The sequence below is a fragment of the Chinchilla lanigera genome, unplaced genomic scaffold, assembly GCF_000276665.1.
Source record: "Chinchilla lanigera isolate Chin_1 unplaced genomic scaffold, ChiLan1.0 scaffold00038, whole genome shotgun sequence".
Lineage (NCBI taxonomy): Eukaryota > Metazoa > Chordata > Mammalia > Rodentia > Chinchillidae > Chinchilla > Chinchilla lanigera.
The window spans coordinates 2,535,424-2,548,659 of NW_004955439.1; the positions used below are offsets into that span (position 1 = coordinate 2,535,424).

Here is a 13,236-nt window from a genome sequence, read left to right on the forward strand (position 1 = left end):
CATTCCTCCCTTCAGACCATACTACTACTATCCCCAGTATGTTACTGAGGAACATTCTTCCCCAAACACTTGCTTCATTACCTTTTTACTTGATTTATTCTCTTCTCATTACATTTTTTGAGGGCAGGGAATTTTGGTTATTTTGTCCATTGTTTTTTGCCAGGACCCAGAACAAGCCCTTGGCAAATAACTGAAGCTCGTTGTATACAGTGTGGTGTAGTGAATCAGACTGGAGAGGCCAAGTACAGACGAGGAAGGTGACCACAAGCTTGTCAGTTAGCGTCTGCTAAGTGAGGACGCAGCAGGTTGAAGAGCCTGTGCACCTCATCAAATCTTCAGGACCTGAGAGCCCTTGGGTGTCCATCACCCATATTCCCACTTTTCTTATCCTGCGTGGCTTCCATGACCACCACCAAGGCCACTCCTTTGCATATCTGTCCCCTTCTTTTTAATCTCCTGTCTCCATCATTCAGAAAAACTTCAAGCCAACTATTAGCTTATTTTGTCCCTGTGCCTGAGCTAAATATGGCTGAAGAAAACATTCAACCACACTGACAAGTCTTGTTTCAAATTTATGAAAGTAAATCCCCAGCAGGTCTTTAGAAATGTCCTGCAGCCTACAGCAGTTCCCTGGCGAGGTGATTTCCCTCACTTTGCAAGATGACTGTGTCACATGTACTGGCCTCCTACACTGCCTGTCAGTGACTTCGTTTCACTGAGAAAACATAAAAAGAGACCACTTCATCCTCTGCCATGAGCTCTACTAATCCACCCACATCTACACCCACCACTTACATTGCTTTGGTGCAAAGGTCAGTGCTTCCACATGTGCACTGACGGGGCCATCACTTCCCACGGGATTATACCCACACACCACACACGCGTGCATCCAGAGCTGCAACACTGCCCATCTTAAATGTACCTTCCTAGACTTCAGATTCTTCTAAGTATCAAACCAGTTCCTGTTCCCACTTTGCAATTCTCTTTGGATTTCATCAAGTTTCCTACTGAACTTCATCCCAGTTTCTGAATAAATGTCAGATCTTTTAGAGATGCCACCTGTATAATCCCTCCCCACAACTAAGACATTCTTCTTCTCCCGATTACATGTCTCACTAGCATTTCCGTTAATTCTGTGCTTGTTTCCTTTGAAAATGTAAGCTCTCTGAGAGGAGGAATATTTATCCACTCCATCCATGCTACTCACCATGGCACAATTCCATTCACTGGTTCATTGTAGAAAAAAAATCTCAAAAAGAAGGTTCAAAGACAAACCCCCATTTTAATAAAGGTAAAATATTTTTATGCTGATGGGAATAATGCTATAGAATTTATTAAAGCAGAAGTGATGAGATAATGCAGAAGGCTGGATATACAGATACAAATATAGGCATACTGGTGGTATCTGAGAAATGGAAGCAAATGAAACAGGATTTCAGATGCAGCCTTGACTAGTTCTGTGTGCAATACTACCCTTGGGATCTTAGCCTGCAGGGGGCTGCTATGGTTGGGTTCTGAGAAAACACCCCACCTTTCCCTTTGCATGAGATTCAGGATCTGTAGTATACACTGAATTTCATGCTACATTAAGGGTTCACCATAAAAGTGTTTTTGCATAGCTACATTAAAACTCCAGGGTGATTTTAAGATAATAGCCTGCACATTTTTTTCCAAGTAGTATAAACTAAGAATGACATTTTCATTAGTGCTTCTTTCTCTTTCAGGAACTATGTGAAAAACAACATTTGTTTTATGAGTCATCACCGAAAAGAATTAGTGCCAGCACAGCTTCAAAAAAGCAAACCCCAAGAGCAGCTTCTGGAGTGTAAAAAGCTATGTGAAGGGGGAAAACCAAAGCAGCTTTCTCCAGAGACCTAAAGGCCTCAAATCATCAGGAAGGTTGAAACGACAGACCGCTTGCAGGGTGTCTTTGTACCTGTGCGTTTTTGTCCCTGCCATGCTCTCTTCAGTGTCACTGAGCTATTTTGAAGAGGACACTCCGATACAAGGACAACCATTAACTCCTTCTTCCCTTAAAGGATCCTCAAAATGTAGCTGAGGAACAAGGTCCTAAGCAACTCTTGCTTATTCTGAGTAGGACAGCGCGTTAAAAAAATCTAAACTGGCTGCTTCAATACTGTGTACTTTTTAGCGCAGCCACCTCTGAAAGATTAAGTCCTTGCAACGAGATCCATCTTGGCGTTAAACTACAGCTGTATGAAACCAGTCACAGTTTTATGCGACACAGGTGTTCTGGACACAAGCTTAGTTTTTGCCCACTAAGACACTACTTGCACTGGGGCTTGTATAACAAGTAACTGGGACACAAGGTGGGCAATTTAATTGCACATCCGTGCTAGATTAGGACAGGGTCCTGGCTAAGATTTTAGTGATAATTCCTAGTTACAGTTCCAGAAAGATTATGCAACTTATTTTATAAAGTGAAACAATGCAAAATAAACTTTTATGGATTTCATTTTAATAGTATAAAGTATTAAACAGTTCTGTACTACTTGAGAAAAATAAGCATTTTTTGTCTTTTTTTTTAGTGATTAAAGAGATAAATTTGAAAATTCTAGAACCACACTTATTTAGAAGGCGCTGTTAGGAAACCATCAGAAAAGGAGTCATGCCATAGATTATCCAAATTTCTAAGCAATTCGATGTAAATTATTAAACCTATAATAATCTCCTTGGAAGGCTTTCATGGCGACCTGCGGTAATCGCGGTCTCCTGAAATTCTTCCCGCTCCTCAGGAATATCTCTACCTCAGGTTATGGCACAAAGACTAATCGATGCTGACTTTCAGATGAATGTAGACATAAGTGACATTTAGGCATCTGGTGAATTCACTCTCTGTGTTCTTCTTTCATAGAAAATCCTTAGTAAAGAATCTTGAACCATCGAAATAGTAACCTATTAGATTACTAATATAAACTGTGGCAGACATCACAAAAATTAAGACCATGACCAACCTAATATAAAAAAAATTTCAAAAAATATGACTAAGCTGAAGAAAAAAACTCTATGAGCCAAATCCCTTCTATAGGTTGGCATTTTTTTCTGGCCCTTAACTAACTGTTCCAATTTGACATAAAGGAACACAACCCACTACTGTACATTCCCTTACAACAAAGGGGAAAGATGCCTCCGTAAGCAATAGTAAAATGATAATATCAAAGACTCAGGAGAATGACTAAAAGCCCTAGTTTTGAACTGCATTATCCAAATTAATGTTGGCAAGAAGATGATAAAAGCAGATTTGAGATCTTGATTCTGTCACAGTACATTTTGTATGCAAGTTAGAACACGCATTGTTTCACTTTGGAAAGAGAAGCGAATGTGTGTTCTAACAAAGAATCAATTTAATTTAAGGGGATCTTTGGTGGAATTATATGCCAAACTTTTTAAAACTCAACACTGGTTTTATCAATATGAACTTTTTCTTTTTTGGTAAGCAACATACAGACTGTAAGATACTTAACAATGTTGTTCTATGTTTCTTTAACTATTTCTTGGTTTGACTATTCATTGTAAGTGGGCAAAAAATAAACCTAGCTGGTTTATTCCTAATGATTTCAGCTTCAGTATCTTCAACATTCTCTTATATATTTTTAAAATTATCCCACATGCATAACTAAACAATTTTGTCTTCAAATTAATTTTTACCCAATACCCATCCCTTCCCCATACCAAATGAAGCTTACTGATTTGCAAAAATAAAAAGGGGAGAGTGCTTATACTTTATATGTATATATTCACAGTTTTTATTTATTAAAAAAATGTACAGTACTTGTGGAAGCCAGCAGAAGACATCAAACACACTCACATCTTCCCAACTTTGTTCTGTGTAGAGGATTCCCCCATGGACACTGCCGGGGTGTGCATGCAGTGGCTGGATCTAGCCCCAAACAAGTTGTCTTTTCTCTCCTCTCAGATAAAGCCTTTCCATGAACTACCGACCAGTTTTCAAGTCATCTGAATACTGAAAATGTTACATCTGGATCTGTACCTTGGCTATATAATTACGTTTTTTCCCTATTTTTTTTTTTTTTTTTTTTTGTGAACACTCCAAACAGGAGTTCACCTTCTTACTGTCAATTAAAACTAAGTGGAAAAATCTCAAAATTTTTAAAAAGTCTGCCTATAACTGTTTTTAATCTATTTTTATTATCTGTATTTATGGGTTTATCTCTCCTATTGATCTTAAAAATGAAGCAAATAAACACAAGTGTAAAAAAAAAATAAAAGTCTAAAAGTCACACTTAAATTTTTCACAAGAATGTGTCAAAGTTAGCCTTTACCTCTACTTTTGAGCGACAAGCAGAGTAAGGGGAAGGCTTTGAGAAGAATGAAGATAAAATGAAACAAAATCCTATGTACTATTGAGTGCAGTGCTGAAGTTAGATTTTCAACATTTTATACTATGATAAGGAAAATGGTTTAAATACAGAGGTTCAAATGTTGCAAGGTTTTACTTTTCTAAACATTTTGGTAATTCGGGTTTTCATGGAAGATTGTGTTGGAATACTGTCTCTAGTAAGTTTCTACTGAGAAGCTAATCTGACTCTACACAGGCTATATTTCTAGGTGAAGTCACTGTGGTTTACAGCAAACTCCTGAACACAACTACTGCTTGCTCCTGTATTACTACTGCAGGGCTCCCGCAGGAGCGACGACAGTGCTTCATCACTGGGTATTTAGTATAAACATTAAGAGTAGCAATCCCATTCACTGAGTAGTCATTTTTAGCTCCATTAAATAAGACACAGCAAGGGGAAACATAGATCTTGGAAAATGGCTTTCAAATCAAATTGAACTGTATTTTAATTACACTGTGGCACAGAGGCAGCTTGTGGGCACTTCTTGTAAAAACAGCACAAAGTCACTAATTTCTGATGAGACCCTTTACAGCCTTGAGCACCAACTTAAGATGAATCACTCAAGAACCTTGATCACTTCCCTACAACTACAGCTGAGTCTTTCCGGAATAACCAAGGGATATATAGGTACAACCTATCACAGCTTCTTTCTCACAACCATCAAGTGGGTGAGAGGTTTCTCTTTTTAGAACTACAATTTCTTAACTTTTAAAAGTTATTTAACATTTTCTATCATATTAAATTAGCAACATAAAACATTACCCTTTATCTATAAAGTTCTATCCCAGTTCCCTAGAGCTTATATACATGTTTTAATTTCTAATTTGCAAGAAAAAATTTCTATATTTGGTAACAGAGCATGAAAAGATACTATACACATGTAGCATATATATACAAAATACACTTCAAAAAGAAGCCAACACATTTTAGCCAAAGTCTAATCTTGCATAGATTAAAAAAAGAATTAGGAACACAATTTTTGTTAAAATAGAAAATGGGGAGTAAAAGTTACAGAATGGATATGAAGAGAGATCTTTTTCCAAACCTTTATTTGTGCACATTCAATTGAAAAGATAACTTTTACAGGTTCTTTGGTGCCCATATTCAGCATACAAAAATGTAAAAGACTATTCACAAATGAAACACATTAGCTCAAACTGGAAAAAATAACAATGACGACAATAAAACAATTTAAGGTAGTGCACACTGTGACAGCTCTGCTTATGGGGACATGAGAATTACTGCGAAAATAAATAGAATGTCCTCTTGTAAAAGCAGCAATGTCATGTCTTGTAAACTTCCTTTTTATATTACAGCGAAGACTGAAATAAAATCCAAAGGGACCGCCGCTTACACTGTAGCCATGAGTGAATAAAAGAGTCTATTTCCTCAATTACTGTTGGTCCAGTTTTCCTTTTGAGTCCAATGTGCAGCAGGTTTTAAAAGGTGCTCGGTTAGAGATTCTAACCAATGCAAGGGATGAGTTATAAAATTTCTTTCCTGCTTTCAAACACAAATGGGTAAATCTGTTCCACAGCAGTAGCCACGGCCTTTACATTGGGCCCTGAAACAAACAAGAGGAAGGGGTGAGACGGGCTGGGAAGGGGGGCACCAGAAAAACAACTTTCCCAGAGTTAAAAACATTTTCCTGGCTTAGAATACCAAGCTGATTGGTTATAGGGAAAAACTAAAAACTACATGTATGTAAGCACACATGGAATCATAATAGGAACCAAGAGAATATGACCTTTTTTCTGGACAATCTGAAACACAAAACATCATTCACACCATTTCAGGGCACCAGTACAGTCCATTAACAGCGGCACTATCACGAAGAGGAATAGGAGGCACTAGAGTCTGCCGCAGGAAGAGTAACAAATGGGAGTAGCCATTCACTGTCCCCTGCTCACTGTCGCCTGGCTCTTGGCTGGACTACAGCTACGGCTCAGAGGAGCAGGAAGAAACCTAGCAGAGAGAAACAATGAGGCTAGGGAAATTTTACACCATATGGCCTAAAATGCCCTGCAGATCATTTAGTGTTAATGTGGTCATTTTACCCTCGGACTACCCAGTTAGTGATCGGGGAAGAGCACAAGGCAATGAGGTGATGCTACTAATGAATAAATCCATGTAAATCTGCAACAACTTTTAAAAAATATCATCCCTGTGCCACTGCCGTAAGGGGAAAAATTCCTCTCCACACCGGTTCACTCCGTGACCATCCCTCTGAAAACAGCAACTTCAACTTCTGGAGACAGCCCCTGTCTACAAGGCTACGTCACAAACTGCGATGACACCAAGGTTCAAGGAGGACAAACTGCTGCCTGACCTCTCCTACCCCTAATTCCATGCGCCCATGAAAAGCTTCAGAGCAACTCTTAGCCACCTAACTTGTCTATTTACATTTGATTTCTAGTCTGGGACTCTAGGTGACAAACCTGCTAGAATTTGAGTGAATGAATACATAAGGAATTGAATTTTAGTGTCTATACATGTAAACTTAGTTTACAACAGAAAAAAGTAAAGATATAATTTTCATTTAAATAGCTAAAAAGAAGTAAAGAAGTACTCAAAAAGATTTTCATAAAATTTTGAGTAGAAATGGTTTCACTAATACACATGTCGCCTCCCCCCCCCCTTTTTTTCAGTACTGGGAATTGAACACAGGATACTCACATTATGAGCCGCATCCTCATTCTTTTTAATTTATCTGTAAATTGAGACACTTTAATTCCTTTTTTCACTCCAGTTCCTCTACCCTTCCCCCATCTACCTCTTGACACCCACCCCAGTCTTCTTTTTTTTTTTGGACATCTTTCTAAGATTCAGATGAGATCCTGGCAATTGGTTTTGAAAATTCCCAAGGAAGACAGAAAAAAAGTGGGATAGGTAAAAATTAAGCTCATATGTTAGGAGTCTTAAGGTGTCAGTTTTTATAATACTTTAAGAAGTGAGGGAATAAAGAGCAAAATTCAAGGCCACTAAAGAAATTTTCTTCAACACAATTTTGCCTAAGGTTGGACCTGACTCTTAGGCAGTGCTTCTACGCAGTTTATACTCAGTATCTTTAAAAATCATCCTACATGCTGATGCCACCGTTTAATACACATACTTAGTCTTCTGTAGCCACTCCTTGCAAACATTTAACGATTCAAAGAATATAATAAACATACAATAGATGCCAAATTATATTTGAGTATCTTGCTTATGTAGAAACCCTTGTGAAGTTAGTAAAATGGGTTTCTCTTGGTTACTTTAAATGCTAGATATCATAACTTTTTATAATCATTACTATGCAGATATATATAAATTTTGTTTGTAGTATTAAGACATTGAACCTAGGGCCTTTATAATGAACGACATCCCCAATCCTTTCATTTATTTTTAATTTTGAGACAAGACCTCACTAAAGTTGTTAAGTTGCTCAAGCTGGGCTCAAACTTAGAACCCTCCTGCCTTAGCCTACCCAGAGTACACTACGGAGAGTAAAGCTGTACACAACCACACCTGGATATACTAGAATATTGTCAATAGCTCCAAACTGAAAATTACTCAAATGTCTATGGACAGTTCATTTACACTGGATACTACATAACCATGAGTGAGTGATCTACACACAAAAATATGGATGAATTTCACAAGATAATCACAAATGAGAGAAGACGCAAAATAGTGCATTATAGATAAGCAATACAAATAGTACATAAGCAGGTAAAACTAATCTATAGTGCTAAAAAGTCACAGCATTTACTTCCCTTTAAGGGCATAAGTAACTGAAGGGAACAATGTAGACACTACTTCTATCTTGTTATGGGGATGTCTTATATCACTAAACCCATAATGGATGAGTTTGGTTTCAGTATCATAGATTACCTGTTACTGTGATACTTCCTGTTGAAAAAATCTGTAATGTAGCTCTTAGGGATTTTATCCGATAGCACACAGCAGGATGAAGTTCAGGTTCATAACTGTATTAAAAAGCCACAATTAATATAAATATTTATAGCTTGACTGATAATTTCAAATTTGGTAAGTCATCTTGATTCTTAAAGACTCACCTGGCATGAGGTCTATTGTTCTTTGTGAATTCTGGCAAACGGATTTCAAAGGGCATGTTACAAACTGCCAAAACGTTAACAACCTTGAAATCTGTAAATATTACCTTTAGGAAAGAAGTAAAACTTAATGAATCGTTTCGAAATAAAAAATCTGCTCATCATGGCAATCCTTACTAAGTTTTAATTCCTTAAATAGGAGCAAACAAGATAAAACACTCTTATGCATGGATTAGTAATATAAGCTGTTATGTATGAAAAGCTAAAATTCAATAAAAAAAAGCTCAAAAACTTCATTGAAATAGTAAAACTTGAGGTATTTTCATGACAAAAAATATATACCTCATCTGGGTTTTAGAATCTTATATATAGTTTAATTTTAATACTTTAATTGGGATATATAAAAATTCCCCCCCCCAAAAAATCACCAAAAATATCAAAACATGGTTTTAGAAAAGTCAAAAAGGAAAAGTATAAGCTGGGTGTAGTGGTGCACGCTTGTAATCCCAGCACTCGGGAGGCTAAGGCAGGAGGATTGTTGCCGAGTTCGAGACCAGCCTGGGCTACAAAGTGAGCTCAAGGCCAGCCTGAACTGCATAGCGAGACCCTGTCTCAAAAAAGACAAAAAAAAAAAAATAAGGAAAAGTTGCCACTCTAGATAGTCAGTTACAGAGTATACACTGGGCTCCACAGATCAGGTGTTTTCTTATATTCAAGAAAGTAGAATAAGTTTAGTTAGATGTTTATTTTACTTTGGGGAGTGAAGTAATAGTACTATATTTTTAACTAATCAGGCTTTTTTTTGTGTGACACTTCTGATGTTAAGAAGTCCCAAGGCTGAAAATAATGTTCTATGAACAATAGTAACTTTAGCCATTCCAACCAACATCTTCAATTATTTTATCTCATTATCTTCTCCAACATTCCTCCTAAAACCAGAATTCTGGATGAGCTGGCTTCCGACTCAGTACTTGCCCAAAGCTGTACAAAGCCAAAGTACCAAGTAGTAACACGTACATCACCTCAAGGTGACACTCAAGGCTCTGTCACTCTCTTCAAGCGCCAAGACCAGTAGGTTTAGCATGTCTACGTCTGAGACTGAAGTCATCTGACACAAACTTAACTTCCCATCACTTTTCCCACAGTTTATACAAATCCCAAGGAGCCTGGCCTATCTCTTCAAGGACCAATACAATCCAAGCTGGCCTTGAGCTCACTTTGTAGCCCAGGCTGGTCTCCAACTTGCAATGATCCTCCTGCCTTAGCCTCCCACATGCTGGGATTACAGGTGTGCGCCACCACGCCCAGCTTCAAGGACCAAACTTCATCTTTCTCTTTCACTTACAATTTACAAGTGACCTACAAGTCCACTGTAATAATGTATTCAAAATACATTATGTATTTTGACAAGACTGACTCGTCAAACAAAATATTTGACAAGACTGACTCGTCAGCAGTAATCACGTTACACATGTAAGAACTTGCCACTCAGGGCATCCAAATCTCACCTGGACCAAATTTCATCTTTCTCTTTCACTCAACATTTACAACTGACCTAGCAAATTCATCATCATTTCATTCAAAGCTGTGCTGAGTAACATATTTGAAAAGGCTGGCTTGCCAGCGACAGTCACTTTACACACGCACGAGCTCACCACTCAGCGCGTCCATGTCAACAGCCATCCCCACGCTCAACAATCTGACCTGGCATTTTTGAAATAATAATGAACTTTTTGTGGGGAGGAGTCTAAGAAGTTGAAAAGGCATTTAATGTGAAAAGAAACAAGTTTATTTATGGGAAAGAAATCTGGGGAAAACCCAAGAACTTTTATAAATACCCTCATCACCAAGTTTTGTTACTGAATTTTCCCACTGAAAAGCTGAAACTCCAGAAAACGTTTAATGATAAGAATTCCTGTGGTGGTTTCTTTAGTCTATTAAATTAAAATTTTTAATTTTACAAAAATAAATCCTTGAATATTTGTAGTTTAGAAATGTTACCTGAAAACCTAGTTTCTGCAGACTGCGGGCTAAACGCCTGGCACCAAATTTAGCTTCTTCTTCACTATGTTTTAAAGAAAAAGAAAGATTATCAGTTACACAGAATGTAAATTTTATACTGAGGAACACAGCAAGTCTTATGTATAACTGTATTTCCAGTCTAGGGAATGTCTTTTCTATGGGGAGAAAGGAAAAAACAAAAGTTAAAAACTCAGGTAACTTTACCTTGTTGCTCCAGTGCAAATAATTTTTCCTGAGGACCAAATTGTAGCTGTAATTCTAGGTTTTCTAAGCTTCATTAATACTTTCTGAAAAAAACAAAACAAAACAAAACAAAAACAAAACCAATCTGATTATTTAGTAAGTATTAATTTTTCACATACAGTTCTGTTCTATGTGACCCTATTAATGTCTAAATACTCCAAGCTGATCCATGGTAAAAATAACTGTTCTCCAAATTATCCATTTCAAAATCAAATTCAACATTCAACACAAACAACAAAATTAACCCCCAAGAACTTTTCATTAATTAAAAAACTAAGTCTATATAAATCTCTCAACAATGTACTTGGGATCAATAAATTGCAAGTCTAAAAACATTTCAAACATCTCATTCTACTCCAGCCACACCTTTGGAATTGGCATGGATCCTCACACACAACAAACTTGTTCGTGCATCCGGGGCTTGGCAGTAGCTGCTACTCCCATTTGAAAGTCTCCACTCAATATTCTCATTTTATTAGGTCTCTTACCAGATGTTATCTCCACAGGGAGAAGCCCTTCCTGATACCCCACCAAATCCTTTCCTCTTTTCACTGTCTAATTTCTACCGTGCTTTATTCTGCTTCAGGGTACTCCCACTACATTACATTTGGAGTTGAGATGCCTATCATATACTCAAGTTCCACATGGAAATCCCAAGATTAGGAGAAATGCTGGAGCTGGAGATGTAATTTGAAATTCTTTGGAGATGAAAAGCAGCTTAAACTATGGGTTAGAATGCAAGGACCTATCGGATGAGTATAAATAGGCTGAAGACTAAGGTCTAAGATAATCTAGGAACTTAAATTTTCATTGCAATTTTTCATTTATGGAAATATTTATTACATGCTCATTGTATGTAAGGAAGACAAAAATGCCCATCAGATAAAATAACATGAAAATGAATACAACATTTCTTCTTAAAACTTGTTACATTTTGAGTTCTTCCTTTTCATTGTCACACACCATATTATCAAAGTAAAACATTGTTTAATCTGGGAAACCTTAAAATTTGCAAAAGATCAAGATTGTATTTTAATTAAAATATGTAAGTGAGTGAGAAACACGGACTGAATGTATACTGTGTTTGTCTCTCATCACAAACTCGTCCATCAACTCAGGAGTTTTCAGTCACCCTTCCCAAAAAACCTACTTCCTTTCACACCATGCTTTCCTTTCCCAACACAGTGCTTGGCATTTTCCTTTCACAACTTTTCAGCAGACATGTTTATTCTTTTTTTCTTTTCAAAGAGAAAATGGTATTACTGATAGACCTGAAAATCTTGCATTGTGGATCAATGAAAATTTTAATTGAATTTAATTCACTGTAACTCGGTTGCTAGTACTAAGAATTTCGAACACTTTACCTAAGTATACACAGGAACCTAATTTGTAGAGCTTAACACAACCTTCAGATACACTGCTAACTTTTGTAACAGATGTATAAAATATATATTTAATCTCATCAATCTTTGGTTTATAAAAACCCAGCAATTCTCACTGTCATTTGTAATGTTAATCTCAAAAGACTAAGGCTTTATTACTACTCATTACTACTAAGGCATTTATTTTAAAGATTAGAAATTTAAAACAACTGAAATTTTAAATACCAGATTGAGATACGAACCTTATTTTTTTTTTTTTAGCAAATTGATAAATGAAATCCATCTCTCCTGGCTAAATAACGAGCATAACAATTAACAAACATGATAACATATTAGGGGATCATTCAAGTATAATTATATTTCAATAAATACACATGAAAGTGTATATAAATCCCTTTCCTCACTTCAGAAGAATTGAGGAAACAACAACACGAACACCTGACAATGATTTAGTTCTTTGAGGACTCAGGTTAAGTTCTCTCCTCCAATATCTGTCACCTCCATGACAGGAAGGACTGCATATACAGGGCTCACTTCTGTATCCAGGACGATCAATTCAGGCTAAGGTACTCATTAACTGTCTATAGGATGCATATATTTTAGTATCGTTCACAGCAGTGTAAACTTAGTACTATGTAGTGCACAGAACAAATGCAGACACTTACTCCAACATCACGCTTATAAATGACATTTGCTCCCTCCAAAGCAATCTTCCTTAAGTTCAAATGGCATCTTGTTCTAAAAACACAGACTACATTGGTAATTAAAATGTCCAATGCAACATCACTGTCTGCATCCATTGGGGTAGTTTAAAAACTTAGCTTCCCACCACGAAGTTCACATCCTGAGAAATAAAACACACACAAAAACACAATCATTAAACTTGGATGTTCTGTTGATTTATTTTGCACATATAATCTGGACATAAAAATGTAAAACATAAAACTATTTTTCAAATGCTTCAAAATCCAATCATGCCCCTTTTTCTCAAAACTGAAAACATCATGAAAGAAAGTAACACGCCACATGACATCCCTCAAAATCTGCATCTTTCATTCCTCGACCTAGTAAGTAATCTTTACATGGCAAGAATTTGTCTGACTTATCTCCTGCTATCCACTTTTACAACCATCGTGTTGCAGGTGTACTATA

At 36.8% G+C, this 13,236-nt stretch overlaps 2 protein-coding genes across 4 annotated transcripts in view; one reads left to right on the plus strand and one right to left on the minus strand.

The window, feature by feature from the left end:
- Positions 1-4,087, plus strand: part of Slc2a12 (solute carrier family 2 (facilitated glucose transporter), member 12) — a 57,071-nt gene extending 52,984 nt beyond the window's left edge. For all 3 annotated transcript variants that reach the window (XM_005390509.2, XM_013517402.1, XM_005390508.2), the window contains one exon: positions 1,725-4,087. In XM_005390509.2, coding sequence (XP_005390566.1) covers positions 1,725-1,878 — 154 coding nt within the window. In that variant the 3' untranslated portion in view covers positions 1,879-4,087. The remainder of the gene's footprint in view (positions 1-1,724) is intronic.
- On the minus strand, positions 4,042-12,928 carry Tbpl1 (TBP-like 1; the record flags this gene model as incomplete). The annotated part of the gene is given in 6 exon segments (XM_013517403.1): positions 4,042-5,946; positions 8,256-8,350; positions 8,441-8,544; positions 10,439-10,502; positions 10,664-10,746; positions 12,750-12,928. Coding segments are annotated over 6 exon segments (561 nt in total). The 3' UTR covers positions 4,042-5,866.
- Positions 12,929-13,236: the final 308 nt, after the last annotated feature.